The following is a 21970-nucleotide window of genomic DNA, read 5'->3' on the forward strand; positions in this document are numbered from 1 at the left end:
TAGCAAAACACTGGTTTCTCTTTTTACACAGTTAGTATCTCTTACAAATCTATCAAAAATGTAAACAAAAGTAAAACAGAAAAGTAACAACTCTTGTTTAAATTTTGACTTTTGGAAGTCAACAACAAATTACAAGGTAATATATCGTGATTAAATAGCATTGAAAATACTTCATCTCCTCATTTATATTAATATTCCTGTGTAAAGTTCATTATTATTGATTTTACTCGCTGAGGTTTATGTACTTCATCATTTCCATAAATAAAAATGATAAATTCAGTCAGTTAGTTAAAATAATATAATTTAAAATGATAAATTCAGTCCATAAGTTTCAGTCAATTCTCACCAATTTTTTTTTATACTCTTTTATTTTACTTTACATTAAGCATTCATTACATTTTCTTTAAAGTAATGTTTTGATACATTTATTACACTGCTACTTTCTTTCCATGCATGTTAATGATGTGAACCATATAAAAAGAATATTTTTATGTCTGTTACAAATATTCATTCTCACACAGTTTTTAAAATCATTATTTAATTATTATTTAACCATTTTTTCCAGATTTTCATCGATTTAATTAACAAATCCTTTAATAATGAATTTAAATCATATGAAAAATATATTTGGTTAGCAATTAATCTTATTTGAATTTTTCAAAATTAAACTTTTCTTATTTAAATTTTGACTAGGAATTGAACAATAATTTCCAAGTTAGTTAGTTCTATGAGTTTCAAAAAACCAAAATTTAAAGAACTGAAAAAATATTTTTTTTAGTTTAACAATTTTTTTCTGAAGCCTCCTATATTCTCATTTTAGGTGATTTTTAACTGTTTTATAATACCATAAGACAGCAGGTTCAGTACAAACTTAGTCAGTGCTAATATTACAGTCAGTTTTACACATCAGTGTAGAAAATTTAAAAATATTTATGTTTTATAAACATTTAGTAACAGGTAAGAGAGTAATTAATTTCATAAAAGTAATTATATTTTTCAAATTGATCACACACAGTTTTATTCTAAAGTTTAAACTTTAATCTCTATTCAAATGAATAGGAAGTTTCAGCTATGTTATCAGTTTTTTTTTAGCTTGAAGTTATACTGTCACAGAGTAAACACTGTTCTCCATTAAATATTTTCAGATATTGTTATCCAGTCTCCAATGATATAGGAGTCTTGGCAATTTAAATTAAAATATATTTAGTTCAAAACTATATTTACTTAGCAAAACTGTAAAATTTACAGCTAATGGAAAGCTGGGTAGTTGTGTAACCAAAAATGTATGCATCCATAATACAGGTGTCAGTTTATGTTGGGTTCCAGGCCACATTAGCATTTCAGGCAATGAATATGTGGATATGAAGTCCAAAGAAGCATGTATCAACTAACTTTAATAAATCAATCATGTAGTCTGATGTTATTAATTTTGTTAATGTTCACTTCATACTGAGTGGCAGGAGGACTAGATGATCATTGTTGAATGACTTTAACAAATTAAAACATGGTTCTGCCATAGAGTTTCTCCAACAGAAGACAGCACGGGAAAACTAAATATGCCCCTAATAATTGCAGAACATGGACAACAGTCCCTTACTGCTCGATCTTTTTTATTATAGGACAGGTATTTGTTTGTTAAGTGTTGGCATCAAGAAGTAATGCTCTGTAATCTGTTAAGTGGCATACTATGGCAACTCCAACCACTTTATGACTCCCAGTGATCCACTATTTGTGCTATTGTAGCCAAATTCTTGAGTATTGTGTTTGTTTTTCTGCATTACAGCGTAAATTTAATTTCCCTAATGATATTTATTATGTTTTAGGTGAAATACTGTTAGTAAAGTAATGTTGGCTCATATTTTAACTTTTTTATGTTATAAATCTTGACAATAAATGATTTTTGTATTGCATATCACCTGTATAATTTCATTTATTTAATATTACTGTGATGTAATTGTATAGCATAATTCATTAATACAATAATTATCATATGTTTTTGTTGTAATTAGTCTAGTTTTTTTTTTTTTAATAATGGCCATTTCTGTGTTTGTCATTGTGATTTTATTTATGTTGCACAATCCCATATTTATGTATTCTTGAATACGCCACATTTCTGTATTATTTTATTACTGTCATTGTTGTAAAATAAAGGCCACTCTGCTCTCTTTTCATATTGTCCAATGTAGTATATTGCTTTAACTTTTATTATTGTTATGTGGGAACATCCTTTACAGTCCTTTCTACATATTTTTTGTATTTATCACCTTAGAATTTATAAATTATTATCCAGCTATTGGATTTAGCAGTTTTAGTTTGAACAAGTTTTAGCAGTCCTTTGTATTTTAAGCAGTGATAATACTGTAGTTTATCACCATAAAAAAAAGTTCTGAAAGTAAATTTGATCTTTATTTGAGCATATACAAAAGATCTTATATTTTTAAATCATAAGCACTGTTTTTTCAGATCTAGGTGTTAGAAAACTCTCCAAAATAAATTAATTAAATAATTTATTTATTCCTAGGGTTTTTTAAACTATCAAATCCAGTTAATATATGTATGATGCACATTTATTTAAGTTGTAACTTATAATATGTAATATTCATAACTTATTAATGTTTTTAAAAATATATTTTTTTTTTACAGGACAGCTGTTCTATATATGTTGTGTAATGTAGCTGTTGGAGTAGCATTTGTATGTGTTGTGTATCTATGGGTTGGGCGTCTAGAAGCCAGTAATGTTAAATTTGTTTGGCCACGTATACCTGAATTATTTGTTTTAACATTATTGTATGATGTTATTACAAATTGTTTTCATGATAATCTTCAAATATGGTCAATACTTGGATTTCTTCTACTAGTCTTTTCTGGATTAAATAGTATGGTAAATAAAAATATCTGTTAATATTGTAGTTCCTGTGTATCATGAATAGCTTTTCCATTTATTTATTAAAAAGGAAATATTTCATTTTAATTAATTTTAATATATGTAGCTTTATTTATTTTTAATATTAGCATTAGCCATGATTCTTTGATTGTGTAATGCCTTTGTGAGGGTCAGTGAAGTATAAACTGAACTTCTGTTGCTTTTTTTTTATTTGATTACTATTTCTTTTAAGTTCTCCAAATGTTATTTTTCTACATAATTTCCATCCTAAAATTTCTACATTTCTGCTACTGAATAGGTTTTTTTTTATATTCCTATATCACAGAAATTAGTGGGATGTGTTCAAATCAGTGATGGGCAAAGTGTTCCACCTCTTCATTACTTACTAATTGTTGATTTCCCAGAACTTCCTTCTCAAGAAAGTCCAACAACGTAACAGTTGGATGGTACTAAGGATAGGCTTATAATAAGAAAAGACATTTGACTGTATGACAATGCATTTGACTTGAATTTTGTTTAATTACTAGTGCAGTATGTGGTTTAATTTTGTCCTGTAGGAGCAACACTTGTGAATTGGAATTTTATTTTCTTAAACTTGGCTAACAGTTTGCTACATCATTTATTAATTCCTTTCTCTAAAGAAAATTGACTCGTAACACATTTATAGTCCCAAACCACGTTAGCAAGAATCTTTCCTGTAGATAATTACAGTTCCATCTTTCCCCTTTTCTTTGATACCTTGATTCACTTCATCTGTGGTATTGACTTATGCAAAACCATATAAGAATATGATTCAGAATTGACCCCAGTCTGCTTTGTACTGTTTAAACAGTTTTTGAACAAGAATAGTTGTCTACATTTCTTCTGCTAAACAATATTGGTTATTGTTTATTCGGTCATCATGCTTGCAAATTAATAGATCTGAGTGAAAGGCAATGAGGAGCAGTGGAAAGTACAGACACATCCAGTTATACCTAAATCAATTTTAGTTACATTCCCATTAAAAGTAGAAAAAAAATTGAGTTACATTTGACCAACCTCAACCCAAGAGAAAGCTTGTAAACTAATGAATACACAGCAGCTATTCAAAATCAAATGGCTGTTATATATCTTATCATGATTTGTAATAAATTTTCTTATAAATACTCTACAAAAATTGTTTCTTTGTTCAACCAGATTATTTATACACAATAAATAATTCATATTTATTATTAATGCAAATCAGTATACAAAGAAAGTTATAGGCTGTCTCAAGTTGAGGCAGCCTGTAAGAAACTTTTATAATGAAATCCTTGTAATCATTCTATATTAAAAAAAGTTGTCCAAATTATTATAATGAAGTTAATTTGGACAATAAATTAACATCAGTGTTTATTTCACTTGAATCGGGCTGTTTTTAATCATTCAATTGTTATTTTTATTTTATTATATATTCTTTTTTTAAATTTATTTAGCTCTACAAAAAATATATTAATTTACAATATTAAGGATAAATACAATGAAAAAACAAAACATTACCATTAAGTTACATAGATTTTAATCTTAACTGTAATAAATTCAAGTTGAATTTATTTTTTATCCAAACTGTTAATACCGAATTAAGTACTGTCCACAATGAGCATACAAGGAAGATCCACAGGATGTTTATCGTGCTTCCTCACCTGTTATTGAATGGCTAAAAAAATTAAATGTCAAATTGTAACTATACTGAAATCTACAATTATACATATTTAAATATGCTTATATATCCTTTGTATATTCTTTTTTTCTGTAATTGTTTGAATATTTGATTTTGATATTTTGGACACAGCACATCCATGTACCATATAACAAATACATAAATAAATTCAAGTAAATAGAATATCCCCTTCAATATAAAAATTTTATATGGAAATCAGGTATTGTCTGTATTAAAAAAAGTGTAAATTTAGGCCATATGTATTATATTCATAATGACAATAATAGATTACATAACAATAATAAAATATTAAACAATTTGTTCCATGTATTAAAACAGTCAGAATGATAAACTATTTAAACCAAACTTACTTTAAACCTAATCTATGCAATATTCTAACCTTAGATATAAAAAATATCATCACATTACAAGAGCTACATTAAGAGTTTATAAAAAGTAGTTAACACAATGAAATTCTTACACAATATACTATTTGCTCATAGAGCCAGAAATATACCTTGCCTTTAATTAATTCTCAACCTTTAATATCATCAGAATGTTAAAAATTTTCAATGTCGCATTGATAAATGATCTCCTGAAGATCTCCTAAGACTAAAAGGTTATTTAATTCTACAACAAATAATCACTGAAAGATTAAAAATTGACTGATTGACCTGGAACAATCCTTTTTTATAAATATAATTTACTTGATTGGAAGAGTACGTGTCATAATTTACTTCACTTTTTTTTTACTTTTTGAACATTAAAAATTTATTTTTCTTTTTTAAATAATTAATGTATGTGATAATTCTTATTACTTTGAGATAAATAATACAAAATCAGTTTGATAAGAAAATTAAATCACTTGGAGAGCACGTTTTTCATTACTTCTGACAACTTAATCAATAAATGTTATAAAAGTCAATCAAATGTGAAAATTTGAGCATATCTTGTTTTTAATTGAGAAATTCTTTATTTTAGGTATGTTTTCTGTTTATAGTTGACATATGAAACAATAAAAAATGAAAAGAAATTTCAAGTAACTAATTTACATGTTTTTTCATTGTATTGGCCTTGATAAATAATAGATTTTTTTATTAAAAAAAAAAAAAATTAAAACGAACAGATTAAATTTATTCAAAGCTGAATAAAATATAAAACTTATTATATTAAAATAATAATAATAATTAATGATAGAGATTCATCTTTTGGTTTGTTAAAGTATGATTTTTTTGGCTACTATTGGTTCATTGATTAAGGTACTACTTGGAAAATTTCAGGAAATTTGTTGCACTCTCTGTTGATAAGAATTGGCAACTACTCACTTATTCATGTGTGGATTCTATACATCACAGTGTTGTACTCTTAAGTCACAATTCAGGATATGTTATGACAACAAATTATATTTGCTATGCTTTGAATGTTTGTTTTGTATTAATGTGTGTTTACTACTCTGAATCACTGAAAATAATTATTTTAAATTATTATTTAATCACCCATTTAAACCACAGTTCATAGTTGAATGAAGATTACAGCATAATGCAAATTATGCAAAATAGTAATTTTATGCAATAGGTTTATGCGGGTTAAAATAATGCTGATTGAATTTGATTCAGTTAAAATTATTGTTTCTTATTAGGTTTAAATACTCATACTGCTTGTTTATTACTGCTTGTGTCATTAGGGTTTAAGCATTACTTTTTCAAAACTGATTATTCTGATACTTAATGAGACTACACTTATTACCATTAATATCGGCAGGTTGCACATGCAGCTTAAAGTCCATGTCATAGGATCTCAGTTCATACACACATATCCTCTCACACACAGGCTGTTTAAAAAAATAAGCAATGTTTTGCTCACTGTGTAATTTCTGTACAGTTCATAGTGTACATATACACTGCACAGTGAAAGCATAGCACTGTTTTCACGGTAACTTGTACTTGGTCATGCAGAATAGGAGAATTGGGTCATAGGGGGTTGAAAAGGCAAGTAGATGCTACTGACAGACAGTAAGGAAAACCACCAATATAAATGGTAATGAGTATAATTGTCAAGCATGGCATTTTTCATATCCCACAAAATGTCCATTCCATATTCCCACACACACAAGTTTAAAGCTCATATATTGAAGCATTTATAAAAACTTAGAGCTTATAAAAAAAAAACCTGTGTAACTTTAACTGGGGTTGCAGCCCACTGATCCTGGTATTAAGCAATTCAGTTGCTAATCAGTTATACTGTCAATGCAGGTAAGCTGCTTTGGGTAGTTATCGATGACATATAGGATCCACGTTCAATTCAGCTAAATTGCTTGTTTACTTTTATTCAGAACTGTGAATATATGCATTATTGTTTTGTAAAAAAAATAATTTCATTCTTTGCATAGAATTTAAATAAGTAAAGGTGCCTCAAAATTAATTTATTCTTTTTTTAGATGGTCTACTCAATATAAAAATAATTTTATTTGTTGGTTTTTTTACAGGCTGCAATTGTCTTTACTGTTATCGAATCAATTATGATTGAAACAAAAGAAAGATGGAAGTGGTGGATGATTACTGCTGGTGTTTGTACTGTTGCATTTTTAGCTGGAATAATTTGTTTACTGCCAGTAAGATAATTAATTCTTATTTAAGTTGTAGTTATAATATTTATATATTGGATTAAACATTTATACAGTTGGTTAATTACTTGTAATTTTTGAAGTCTTATATACAGACTTACCTTTTAGGCTTTTAAAAATGTGTAATCTATTCAATTACAAGTGATTTTTATTGTTTCAAAACATTGTAGTAAAAAATAAAAAGAGTATATTATCAGATTAAATACTAAGCACAGTTGAGTTTGAGAAAAAATATTACCAGTGGTTATATAACAAATATAATATTATTAATAAACAAAGAATCTTTTTATTCTAATCAGTACATTATATAAATCATATCTTTATGTAAGGATAAATTATAAATATTAAAAAAAATTATAAGGTAAAAAATAGATTTGATTAAAGATAGCATTTTATTAAGGTGCTGCAAAGCAAAACAGTACCGTTTATTTTGTTACAAACTAAAGCAGTTTGATCATCCCAAGAGAACTACTTGTCATGTAATAAAACACCTAGAAATTTTGTTTTATGGGTAACAGAAATACGATCATTATCATTAATGGGAATTTTATTCACACATCAGCAGTGTAATGTCTAACTGAGAAGAACAATGCAAACTTTACTCATATTTAAAGTAGTTAGATAATTACAATCTATCTAACTCCAGTCCATTAAATACATCATGCTAATATAATAATCATCATCAAAAACAGAGTAATTTGTTTAATTTTTTGTTTTATTACATTTTTTCTTTTGTAAATAACATTTACGAGCAAGTAAATGCCAAAAATCTACCTTTTATTAGGAGAGGGTGCCAACTGGTAAATAATTCAATGAACAATTACAAACATTGCTAACATTTCAATCCTGTAATCTGTTGCATCTAGTTAAATAAGCTCCTTCTATAAATTTCATTAAACAGCTTACAGTGTTCATTCATAATACTATGAAAATAGAAAACAGACACAAAATTGAAATAAGTAAAACTATTGAAGCAAAAGCAATTTTACAGACATTAATTTAATTATATACAGCACATAGACATTGCTCACAAACTGGGAAGATCATAGTACAATAAAATTGTCTACTAAATTGCTGAGATCTTAAGAAAATTATTTCTAAATTTCATTCATGGAAATCATAACTATATCTTACAAACATGATTTAGTAAGCAATTTAAAATATAACTACATAGAAAATGATACTGTAAAATATGACATGCTCTCTCTCATTCTCTCTCTGTTTAAATCTTATTGCTCATCTGATAATGAAATTATCTGGATAAATTTATACCTTAAACCTTTTTCAAGGTCAAAAAAAAGTGGAGCTCAGTGATTCCCAACTTTTAAAGAACAAAAAACATACAACAGACATTCTGATTTTATATAATAAAGATTTTACTAACCTAAAAATAATAATTGTTAATAAAAAAAAATCTCTATCTATTATATATTTTTTAAATGTTTTTACAGGTAAAATTAGAATTGGTACATATGTTAGATCGTTATGTTGTTGGCCACATGGTTGCAGCTTCTACTGCTCTCGAACTTATTGGTTTTGTATGGATATATGGATCGTTTGCCCTATATAGTGATTTTGAGTTTGTTCTTGGCCAAAAATTAAATCCAATATGGAGTGTTGTGTGGTTTTTAACCCCTATCCTTCTTGTGGTAAGTGATATATTACTGTTATTAATCATTAATTTCTTCCAGAATGATTTTATTTTAACTTAACTATTCCTTTTGTACTTTTTTTTTATTGTAGCTTCCTTTGTTCTTTCTTTAATTTTACAGTGGATATTATAACATTTTATAAGATTACTGTGAGGCACCAGTCAGACCTGCTTTCTTAGACTGATGTCTACTGTGCAGCTATTCTCTGCAGTGAACAGATGTCATTTATAGGGCTGAAAATCTACAGCATTCATTGGGCTTTTATGCTGATGATAAGCTTCGTTATAATTAACGCAGTGGAAAAGGCAGTGGGAGACCGTTTTACTCTTCATTTTTGTTACTAAGTCTGTAATAGGATACTTTTTATTCTTGAGGATAACGAGTGTCATTATTGAGAGTGACTTGTGGCAAGATGTGAAGGATCCTTCCCTCCTTCCTGCCCAGATGATGTTCAGCATCACTTTTCATGTTAATCTTATTATTCTGAATTTTTTTCCCTGGTTGTAAATGTATTTAGCACTATTTCATGGATTGAGTTACTTGGTGATATCAGTCTTCTATCTCAAAATAGTTTAGAAATTCATCACCTTGATTTTTAAAATGCACAAAGAATATTACTCGCAGGTACATGAATTTTCTTATGATCATTAGCAGTTTTGGCACTCAGTGTGTTCAGTTTCAGATTTTTTATAAACATTTCATATAGAACATTTCTTTTTCTTAGGAACACATTCATAGATCATTAATTCTTCAAGCATTAGTCTAATTATTGTATAGAGTTGGAAAACATTAGTCTATACGTACGTGAACTTCAACACTCCAGTAGTACAAGTCTTCTAGTGATGTTTAGTGGAAGTATCATGAACTGTTCTTTATTCAGCTGCATAAGTAACAGAAGCTGTATAAATTAAGAAATATTTTAAATTTCCAGAAGTATTTGTTTTTAAAAACAACCATAGCTCATAGAATTTTGTAATGCATGATCTAAATTAACTTTAACAGATGCTTTTACAATTGTTATGCAAATATAAATCGTTTTCATTTGTTTTATTCTATATTTTCAATTCTAAGTTAATAAAATGAAAATCTATTGTAGAATATATTCCGGTCAAAATTATTCTAATGGATGTTTGAAAAAATACTTTACATGTCCTTGTGAGATTATGCAATATTGCTCAATGAAAATAAACGTAATTTGAAATGCGTTAGAAATGGATTTGAAACTGAAATAATGAATGAATACATTTTGCTTGCTTAGTGCTGACTGGAACAAAAGTTATGCAGGTAGAAACACAAGTCTGCCTTCTTAGCCGCGGGTTAAACATTTATTGATATAAATATTTTCCTTAATTATCTGGATTGTTTCATCAGTAACAATAAATGGCCTTCCACTCCTTGCTTTGTCATATATATTATTTGAAATAAAAGTAATTATTTTTCGTACTATATAAATTCATAACATCATTTTACTTGCTTTTAACATAATCACTATTATCAGAGGTGAGTTGGTATTGAATTACAGTTACAATCTATTCTTTCATTCAAATGAATTTAATGAATGAAGAAATTCATTCACTAATCCTGCCACTTAAGAGGATTATGAAATTATGCAAATTGTTGTTGTAACTAAGCTCCCAGTAAACTCTACTCATTTGCTAACCTGTTAAATATGGCAGTTCTACCAACTCTGAAAAAATAATATCCCTGCATTTTTTTATTCTGTAAGGAAATATTTATTTAATTACTTTTGTTATCTTAATAATATACAAAATATGTTTGTTTTTTATTAATTTTAAGAATTATTGAAAAAAATGGAAATTTTATTCAATTGTAACTGAATTTATAAAATTTTATTATATTTATTTACATACTTCATTTCTGTGTTTAACATTTTTAGTTATTTGATCATGGTCTAAGTTTGGAATTTAGATTATTTAGGTGACATTGGGTGGTAATACGTAAGTGTATGAAAATCTTTTCTTGACTTCTAAAAATGATGAGTGTTGCATGATTATTTAATAAAAGGAATGAAGCAGTTAATCAGAGTTAAGCAGTATGAACTAACATGTACAATAAAAACAAAAATTGATTACATTGTGCTAAAAACAAATGATATTTGTTATCTAAATCATATATTTCATGAATATTTTAATAGATTAATTAGTCTTTAATTTACTCTTATAAAACATAGTATATTTAGATAAATATGTCTTTTTATATTAAAAAATTACATAAAACCATCTATTAAAAAAAAAATTGTTTTAGGTGCTTGAGATCTGGTCATTAGTTGTGTTACCTTTCAGTGGTACGCATCAACAACATGATGCTCAATGGTTAAATATAATGGGTTGGATTTTCTACTCAACTACATGGTGTATCATATTATTTGTTGCTTTCTGGCAAATATTTACTCAAGTTGATTACAATATTGGACAGGTAAAATTGTACTATTATTTTATTAAAACATATTTTATAAAATGAAATTTGACAAAATATTTTGACATTTGAGGAAGTATTAGGTTGTTAAGTTTGATAAAAGATTTTTATCTTATTTTTTGTATTATTAAATGATTTTCTGTTTATATATCAATTTTGTTTCATTGGTTTTTTATCAAGTTATTTGAAATCAAACATTACAAAAACTAATAATTCATAATAATAATTAGTAATAAAAGATTTTGATATAACAACTTAATTATTTAAAATACATTGTTCGTTACATCTTTCAATAAAAAACTAGATCTTTTTCAAGATTTTAAAGATCTAAATTTTCTAAGGAAGAGAAAAATGAGGTTTACTGAATTTCACTTTTCTTGTTTAATTGTTAAAAATTTATTTAAGTAAGGCTTGCCATCATACTTTGTTTACACCCAGTGTGTGCATACATGCATGCCTGTGTTTATGTGTGCATGTGCACACATACACACAGGCATGCATTGCATTAAGTTTCCAACCCTTATATATAAAATGAGATAATGAAATAATTCATTAAAATTTTATACATATACATATATATATATATATATATATATATATAAGCACAGATTCTGCTGGAATAGGTTTTAACTTGAAAGATTTGAATAAAGTAAATTTAAAGAAAAAACTCAGATTTATTAAAAAAAAATCCATTACAAGTTCAGTTCATGTAGATATCCTCATGTATATAGATTGAAAAATAAAAGGATCAAAAACATTATAAAATTTTGAGACCCCTGCCAAGATACTGACATGCCTGATACCCAGAACCAAGGTACTAGTCATTCAACCCAAGTATATGAATGTGCAGTCTTTGCTGAAAACTTATTCTAAAAAAGTAATATCCATCCCTAACAAACTAGACATCGGAAAACTGTTTTTTTATAACTGAACACATTACTTTGGCTTTCAAGAAAAAGACCTTATTATGTTTTCTTCACATTTTTAATAAATTACCAAACCATTTGAACAATTTTTCCACCAATTTATTTAAAATACTATTAAACAATATTTTGTCTGTCGATGAAATTTCAGATAATAGAAAAATAATATAAAAAGCGCTGTTTTTTCTTCATCGCTCTCAATTTTGAGCGCATAAATATGCACTCAAAATAATTTTCAAAGAGGCTTCTGAATTTTGAATTAATTTATAGTAATTATTTTATATTTAATGTATTTGCCTTATTTGCTGTGTTAGTATTTAAAAAATTATGGCGTTTGTAATATCTGAAGGCGGGTCAGTAGTACGCTGCGCTTAACGAAGTACCCTTCACTGCGCTTAACGTCATTCAGCGACTTCTCCTCACACCAACAACCAAAGTAGTATACTCCAAAAGTCACGTCCATTAATTTGCGATGACTTGCACCATATCCAATTATGACATTACTATTATATAGTAACAAAATATGTTCTGGTAAATTGTTATTAGAAATAAAATTATTTATGGCTGATATATTGTTCAAGATGTGTATAAAGTGAATTATTTATTTATTTCTTGAAAGTATATGTTTGTCTTTTTTCAAGTATGTTAAGCTAAGATTTTGCTATAAATAAACAGAAACAATGTCATAATACAAAAGTATATGAGATGAGTTGTTTATTTATTTAGGCTATAATCTTATGATTTTCTTTGACATGGCACAGTTATTAATGAAAATTATTACAAAATAGCTTGTACACACCAATAACTAATAATCTTTTGAGCTTTGTAGACCTACAAAACTACAAAATAACAACATTAAATTGTACAAAAAAGTACATAAATAAATAAAGTATTAAAGAAACGTGAGTAAAAGTAATATATATTAATCATTATTAAATTTATTATAAAAAAAAATATGATTACAACAGAAATATTAAGTTTATATAATAATAAAAATGTAAAATTAATTTAATTAATTAAAACATTAGTTCATACTATATTTTATAAATGTAAAACATAAAATGATTTCATACAAAATAATTTTTATAGTAGCTGAAATAAATAATACAGCAGAATAAATAAATAACAGATGAAATAATTAGATGACAAATTTAAATAAATAAATAATATCAAAAATAAATGAATATGGTAGAATAAACAACAATAAAAAAATAATAATAATAAATACAAGCAATATCATCTGGAGGTCTTACTTTTCTAGCAAATGTTCTGCATGCCGGGTTATAGGAGTGTAGTGGAGGAGACAAGTAGAGGCAGCTTGTAGGGAGGACCCACCTTTAGATTTTTCATACATTATAATATGGACTTTAATCACATCTATTTTTAATCTTTCAATTTGTTTTTATATTTATAATTTATCTTTTAATAATGTGATCTAATATACATACCATTCAGAATAAAATATTTATTAATTGGCCCAACTTGTTTCCATAGCTGTTTCACTGTGGAACTCTTTAAAGCTATGAAATTGAGAAATGTTTATTCTCTTTTACTCTGTACTGTTGTGAAATTATATTGTGAAACAATGTATATTTGTTACAACAAATAATATATTTAAAACACTGTAGTTCAGTACAATAGAAAATTTCCTACTTTTATTGAATGCCGGAATAACATTTTTTTTTTAAATGGTCACCTTACTGAAACCAAAAACATTTTTAAAGCAAAACACAAAATTCAATACTTTTACATTGTTTAGTAACAGAGATGCTGTTTTGTTAACAATGTTTCCTTCATCTTAGGAAAAGATGAGGTGATCTGTATCGAAGTGTTATGATATTATTATTACCAACTAAAATAAAAAAATTTAATTCCATTTCCAGAAACATAATGCTGATTATTCTGCAAAGCTTTTTTACCCCAGAATTTCTTTTAATTCAGTCAGTTGGTCAATACACCAAACCAGTGCTGGAAGATTATATCAAGGAAAACCAACCATTTTAGTCATAAGATCTGTATCTAATTCTGTTACAGTATATTGTGATTAGTTTTACTTGCATTTAATAATTTAACTCAATTTTTTTTATTCAATTAATTTATATGAGATACACAACAAAGAACAAAATAATTGTTATATATTGTATGGATGGAACCTGTGAATTTTCTTAACGCTAGTAGTATCTGTCACAAGTAATATAAAAATAAAATAAAACGAGTAAAAGAAACCTCTTCATATTAGGTAATGTATTACCAACAAATCTGTACAATTTTTTAAGAAGTTCTCTTAAACAAGTTATATTGCTTCCTTTTACCAGATGACTAAATTCAATACAGCTATTAGCAGTCAACAAAATTCTTTTCTCACTTATCAGTACTTTTTACTGAATGCTTTTCCTAACAAGAACATTTGAACCTTTAAGTAAAAATGCCATGTAGTATCTTTATGTACTTATATTACAAAAATAGCTAGATGTCTTAATTGCACATAAAAGACAGATAAAGACAGCACAGCTGATTATCTATCAAGAATTAATCAATCCAGAATATATTTCCCCCTGTGGAAAACAAAACAAATAATAGGTCAAATACTAACAGTTTGTTTTAAACTACACTTTAAAGTTACAGAAATTGAAAGATACTTTTTTACGTTAATCATACTGTCCATTTTGTGCTCCAGTTTTCAAGAAGAGTAATCAGATGATAATCTAATAAGATACATTTTCAAAATTTATATTCTGGACTTTTTCCCCAGAATATCATATTTTTTTAAAAATGTATATTAAAAGAAGTCATATGTAGTAAATGCGATAACTGTTGTGTAATTACTATTGATACATTTAAGTCATTTTTGTACTGATTATTTACTAAACCATTATTCAAAAAACTTATTGTTGGCTAAAGTTGTTGATCCTGCTGCAGTTTGTGTAACAGTAGCTGAGGTAAAAAAATCAATGAGAAAAATGGATCAATGAGGGTTGTATGAAGGCTTGCTAAAGAATGACTGTTTATTATTTTTTTTATTTTATTGTTTATTAATAAATTATTTCATCTGTATTTCAGAAATTACTAAGTACTTTAAAACCATCAAGAAACTGGGGACCGGTTGATCCAATATATAGACATGGTTGGGTCGTGTGGAGAGGACAAAGTACAATTAGTGGAGAAAGAGATTTCACGTTAAAACGACGTGGAACTCGTGACTACACACATTCTGTTAAAAGAGCACATTCACAACCGAAAGGTACAAATTATTATCCACATAGCAACCAATCAAGCCCCAGCAATACAGGAGTTCATCGCAGTAATGGTACATCACGAAATAATGAACCACCATTCATCGTACAATTACCTCAAACAGATTTAAACAACCATGTTTGTTGGAGAAAAGATAATCAAATAAATGGAAAATCATGACCTCAATATTTATTTTATTTTTTTATTGTATGTATTTTTAATAAATAGTGTACAATTTATCATTTCTTTGTAAATTGTGTAAAATGTATTCTATTCTGTTTTTTTAAATGATTATTTTTATTTTGAAAATTCAGATATGCCTTTTCATTATTTATATCAAGGATGGATAATTAGTTTAGTTAAAAATAGTTAATGAACTGAAATATTTAAGAGTGTTTGATTATTATTTAATGTTTGAGAAACTTTTTTATTTATAAAAATAAGTGATCTTTACACATCATAAGTGATCTAAATTTGAGAAAAAAGTAATTTATTTTTATGTAAATTACACTAAAAACATGTATCTTAATAAATGATTGTTCTAAGTAATGATAAACAGAAAGTACATGCTTGTTATTATGATGATTTAATATTTAAATATAATTGATTACGCAAGCTTAAATATGCGTAATAAAGCCTGTATTTATATTTGGTTTTTTATCTGGTGATAGATATTGGGTTTATTAAAACCACAGGAAGTCTACATCACGCACATATCAGGAAAAGTACTGACTTGCATAATAGTTTTATTTCTCGTGTTATCCAGTATTTTTAGTTTGCAATGTACAAAAAACTATTGTCTTAGATATATTAGTAAAGTGAAATTAAAAGAAAAAAGAAGCCATCTGTGGTATCTTTCTTACCAAAACACTACTGCAGTCATTACTGTTGGTCCACTTTTGATTTTTAGTAAAATCAAATTACCATAATTAATTGAAAACTATAAATCTGTAGACTTTTAATTAGAAAAAAAAATCTTGCTTAGATTGAATTTAAGATACCACTGAAGAAATCACATGTGTTTGTTTGCAAACCCAACATACATATTGAATAGTGAAATATTATTGTCAGGGAAAGAATTAAAAAATGACTTTTTTTAATAGGATAATTAATTGGGTTATGTATGGTATAGTACACCATGAAGTTATTTCAGATGTAATTTTAGTGAAACATCTGTTATTAGCCTGTCTTCCAAATGTGATTAAACTTCCTCAGCAGTCATGACAGAAAATTATTCTATAATTATATAATTTATTTATTTATATAATCCATCATCATGATTATATAAACTCGTATACTATGCAACACTTATTGCATATATTTTTGATGATTGTTGTATTTTATTAATGTTAGGATCTACCATATTAAGTGTCCAAGATAGTGACACTTCACTATCTTGTTCACTGCATAATATCTTATAGAAAGATTAATGTACTTATACTTTATTTACTTCACAAATATACTTTTTTCTATATGTAACAATTTTCTTACACTGTGATGCTTTAAAGCTTCTGATATATAAGTGACACAATTATTGTTTTTTTCTCTGAGAGTGACAACTTTCAGTATGTATTCATTCTTGTGAACTGTGAATATGTTATTATAGGACTCAATATCACTTACATTTCACTTGCTGATACACAAAAAAGTATTTGAATAAGTGAAGAAGTCCGGTTTTTTACAGCCATTATAGTTACAGCCATCTGTCAAACATATGTATTAAATCCAACTGCTAAACAGTAATCAGTAAATAGTACAGTCTTGTTATAATTTAGCGTAATCTCAAAATAAAAAAATTAAGTAATTTAATTTATATGCTGCCTGCTAATAGTTGAAATAAATTACATTAAACATTATGTCCAGTAAATTATAGTGAAATAGTATAATAATATCTAGTTATTAGTAGTGACTTTTTCTCTTACTGACAGTTTAGTCCTCAATCCTAATTTTAACATCTATATCAACATAAAAAGCAATAAAGACTTTGGGCAGGTCAAAGAAAAATATTATTCACATAAAATTCTACATCACATATATTCAGTTACATAATATGCATCTTATTACTGCAAATGAAATGAAGATTGCCTAAGGACATTATTGCCAACATTTATTAAATAAGCATTAATTTACTTCCTAAATTATTTATGAATGTTGTGTTTCCTTAAAGTAATGAACATTGCATCCTTTTTCTCTCCCAATAAATTGATGACTATTGCATACTTTTTCTCTTTCTTATCAACATATTGGAAAAAAAGTTAGGGTAATTTACACAATGTTTTAATTTCAAATTAATTGTTACTAATTCTTATTATGTAATTTTTATTTTTTAAATAGTAAAGAAAATACAGAGATAAAAGTGTTTGTCACATTATTTTTAAACTGTTTATATAGAATCAGTTAGTCTCAAACAATGAAAATGTATTTGTTATAGGCCAGTAATTGTCTGCTAACTATTTTTAAATCTAATACCATTTTCTGATTTTATTTTAATTAGCTGCATTAATTTCTTAAATTTTTAATGTGAAAAATTAATTCCATTTAAAATACTGCTTCATTAGAATTAATTTTCAATTTATATATATTTCTTAATCAAGTTCAGTTAGTTTTAATAATTAATTTTTGAGTATGTTTATATTAACATAAGACTGTCTTAAAAAAAAGTAAATAATAATAAAAATGTTTTATAATATTTACAACTAAGTGTATTTTATCTGCTTCAAGTATATTGATTTAATTTTCTAGTACTGATTTTTAAACATATAAATTTAGCCGATTGGTTTGCAAGTGAATCTGTAAATAATTAATGTGCATACTTCATTTACCATTTTAGAATTTTTTTATTACTTTGCTAATTGTTATCGTGACTTATAGTTTCACACACACACACACACACACACACACACACACACACACACACACACACACACACACAGAGACACACACACTCACACATTAATTGCTCACTTAATTTTAGACAAGCATAATTAAGTAGTAAAGTATACATAAATGTTAGGTATGTAGAACTTCAGAGATAAAGTTCATAAGTTTTATTTTTAAAATTATATTTGTATGTGATTTGTAAATATAGTATAATATTAAGTTGTGCGTATATTATACACACTCAATACATATTTGAATTCATGTAATTATCTTAGTTATAAGTAATTAATTTAAAATTCAACATAATTAAACATTTTCTTAAAAATTGATTTTTTTTTTTTGTTTTTTTTAACAATAATCTTTTCATCTGTATTAACTGTGACAGTGAATAATTAACATCAAAGACAGAGCAGTAAAAACCAAGCAGCAACACAAAGTGTAAGAAATACTTTAAATCTACTATAAAATAGACTTAGTTTAATGCACAAGTCAGAAAAAGGATTCTGAATCTAAAAATAATTATTTGTTTATGAAGTCCAAAAACAGCAGGCTGATTCCTAGTCACTGTTTCTTAATGCTAGGTGAAGTTTTTAACACATATGAAAAATAAGCAACTTAACCTGAACAGAATTCAAACCTACAATCTTTCAAATGAATGCATATAATAAAAACAATTTCAAGGTATATTTAATTTTTTATATCTTCTAATTGGTCTAAAAAAAGTATTCTGTTTGATCTGAATGCACATACAGCCACAATTGTTTGAAAAGAACTGTACCGAACTTCACAAAAAATCACAGAAATGAATCTAGAAATTTAAAAGAAAGTTTAAACCACATTTTTTTCTGAGATTTAATAAAAATACATAAATTAGAAAAAGAAATTTAAAGTCTGCTTTTTGTAAACTAGTTTACTCTTTTGCATTTAAATTCATATAAATGTTGGATAATGCCAACAGGTAATAAAAAGATCTGCACATTATACGTTTCTAATAAAACTATAAATTATTTTAAACTAGTTTTTCACCTTAAATAATTTTAACTCCCTCTATGAATCATGAGACCTTGCCATTGGTGAGGGGGCTTGAGTGCTCATTGATACAGAATAGCTGGAGCAAAGGTGCAACCATATCGGAGAGGTATCTGTTGAGAGCCAGACTAAGGAATGATTCCTGAAAGAGGGCAGCAGCTCTTTCAGTAGTTTTTAAGGGCGTAGGTCAGGACGACTTAAACGGCCATATCAACATTATTCAATCCTCTGATTACTGCGCAGCTGAAAGCAATGGAAAACTACAGCTGCTTTTTTTCCAAGAAAATGTAGCCCTCTGCATTTTCTTATAACAATGATGGAGGTGCCTTCCTTGGTAAAATATTCTGGCGGTAAACTAGTCCCCATTTGGATCTCTGGGTGGGGACTACTAATGAAGGGGTCACCAGAAAATTAAAAAATAACATTCTACGAGTCAGAGTGTGAAATTTTAGAAGTCTAAAAAAGATTGGTAGGTTAGAAAATTTAAAGAGGGAAATGGATAGGATAAATGTAGATGTAGTAGGAATTAGTGAGGATTGGTGAGAAGAGGAAAATGACTTTTGGTCAGGTGATTTTAGAATAATTAACTCGGTTTATTAAATAATTGGATTTATTAAATAATGGGCAGGCAGAAATAGGTTTTATAATGAACAAGAAGATAGGGAAGAGAGTAGAGTGTTTCAAAATGCATAGCGATAGAATCATTGTAATAAGGATCAGTTGAGAGTTCAGCATAAGTTGAGGATTTTGAGGTTCGAGTCCTTGTAAAGGCAGTTGCTTTTATATATATTTGAATGGTAGACTGTATATATCAGTATTCTTTATGGTTGGATTTCAATTAACCACACATCTCAGGAGTGGTCAAACTGATTCTGTTCCATACTACATATTTACCAGTACATTTACACTTACATTGCACTATATCTGCAGCTACATCAGGCCTGGCAAGCCAGTAGTAATAATTACATTTGCCTATATACACGTACTCAAATCCAGCAGTAGCTGGAAAACTGGTTGGAGAAAACAACAAAAATAATAAACTGATAAGACAAAAAATGAGAGGTGGGAAAAGAAAGCATGTTCTAATTAAAAACAAGTTTGTTTTCTAATACCAACATTTTATTTTTTGTAAAAGACATTTTTTATCTAATCTATTATCTCTTATCTACTTTGAATTGAGCAATTAATTACCTTTGTAAGAATTTATTTATTATGTCCTATTTGTTTCTGGAGGATGTAAGTGATAATTATTAACTTTTGTGATGTTGATGCCAAATGAATGCATAAACATGGGAATCAAATATTTCTCTGCCTGTAATCAGTGTTTCTTCTTACAATATTCATCTATCACCAAATTCTTTGTTAACTCATGTGTGAGCTTCAGTTTTTAAACATACAGAACTGTACAAATGTATAACCATAAGGTAATATATTTTTGTGGTAGATTTTAAATTGCAGCTTATGGTGTTGAGTTATTTAATTTTTGGTTTAACTATTTTTGATGATAGTTGCACATTTTCCTTACATTGTAATACATTATTTTTTATTAATTCATTGTTAAATAAAACAAGATTTTTTGTGGTTGACAGATTACAAATAACACATTTTTAACAGACTCTTGACATTAATGAAAATCATAATTAATTTTTTTTCTTATGTAAGGCGTAATAATACATTTTAACAAAAGAGGTAAAAGATTACTTTAAAGTAAAAAAACTGGTTCTTTTAAAGTAATTTTGCTTTTATTTTATCAAGTCTTATATTGTCTTCTTGTTTCCAATTTGTATTAGTTAAGGATTTTTATTTGATTTCAAAAGGTAAAAATATATTCTTAAGTAAAGGAAATAAGTCCAAATTTAGAATTTTGGAAAGTCCCAATTTTGTGGGATACAGTTAAAAATGTCTTGGGTGTTTTGCAATCATTTACAATTAATGTAAATATTTGTGTAAAGAGAACTATGTCTAAGATTTCACCTTTTATGACAGTAGGAAGTGTTCTTTTATCACAATCAGAAACGAGAAATTATTTGTTAGATAATTTTTTGTTTGAAATATTATTATTTATAATGTATTTTAATATTATCTTTAAAGTAAAAATGGAATCCTGGCTCCAAATGATTGTGTTACACACTAAATATGCTTACCAGTGTAAAACAGGAGCAACAGTATTGCAGCCTGTTCAACTAAAAAAACAACATATGAAATGCTGTATAGGTCTATATAACATTTTAATGCAATTTCCAATAAGTAAAACAGACATATGTTTTCATTAAAAAAAGATTTTTAAATGGAAAAAATTTGAATCAATCACAGTAGTTAATAAATCAATCACTAGTAGGATATACACCAGATCAGTCATGATTACATCTTACAGTCATCAGCCAGGCCTCGGTCGAGATGCCACCGATGTAAATGCCTCAGTAGACATTTGCATCAGTAAAATACAAATCAAATTTCGCCCTCACGTAGGCCTCAAATGGACATCTTCACATCCAACCTAACATGATTCTCTCAAACTAACTGACCGAAACCGCGGAAGCGTGAACCCCGCGCATAGTCCAGATTTAAAAATACTGTTCGTAACTGTGAATGCCACAGTAAACGAATGAGTTTAAAGTTAAATCAGTGCTA

At 27.1% G+C, this 21970-nt stretch overlaps 1 protein-coding gene across 4 annotated transcripts in view; it reads left to right on the plus strand.

The window, feature by feature from the left end:
* Window positions 1-18639, plus strand: part of LOC142329450 (sodium-dependent nutrient amino acid transporter 1-like) — a 460990-nt gene extending 442351 nt beyond the window's left edge. For all 4 annotated transcript variants that reach the window (XM_075374095.1, XM_075374094.1, XM_075374096.1 and 1 more), the window contains 5 exons: window positions 2644-2881; window positions 7048-7173; window positions 8637-8834; window positions 11103-11273; window positions 15257-18639. In XM_075374095.1, the coding sequence (XP_075230210.1) occupies window positions 2644-2881; window positions 7048-7173; window positions 8637-8834; window positions 11103-11273; window positions 15257-15610 (1087 nt within the window). In that variant the 3' untranslated portion in view covers window positions 15611-18639. The remainder of the gene's footprint in view (window positions 1-2643; window positions 2882-7047; window positions 7174-8636; window positions 8835-11102; window positions 11274-15256) is intronic.
* Window positions 18640-21970: the final 3331 nt, after the last annotated feature.

Source organism: Lycorma delicatula, chromosome 8, assembly GCF_047948215.1.
Source record: "Lycorma delicatula isolate Av1 chromosome 8, ASM4794821v1, whole genome shotgun sequence".
Lineage (NCBI taxonomy): Eukaryota > Metazoa > Arthropoda > Insecta > Hemiptera > Fulgoridae > Lycorma > Lycorma delicatula.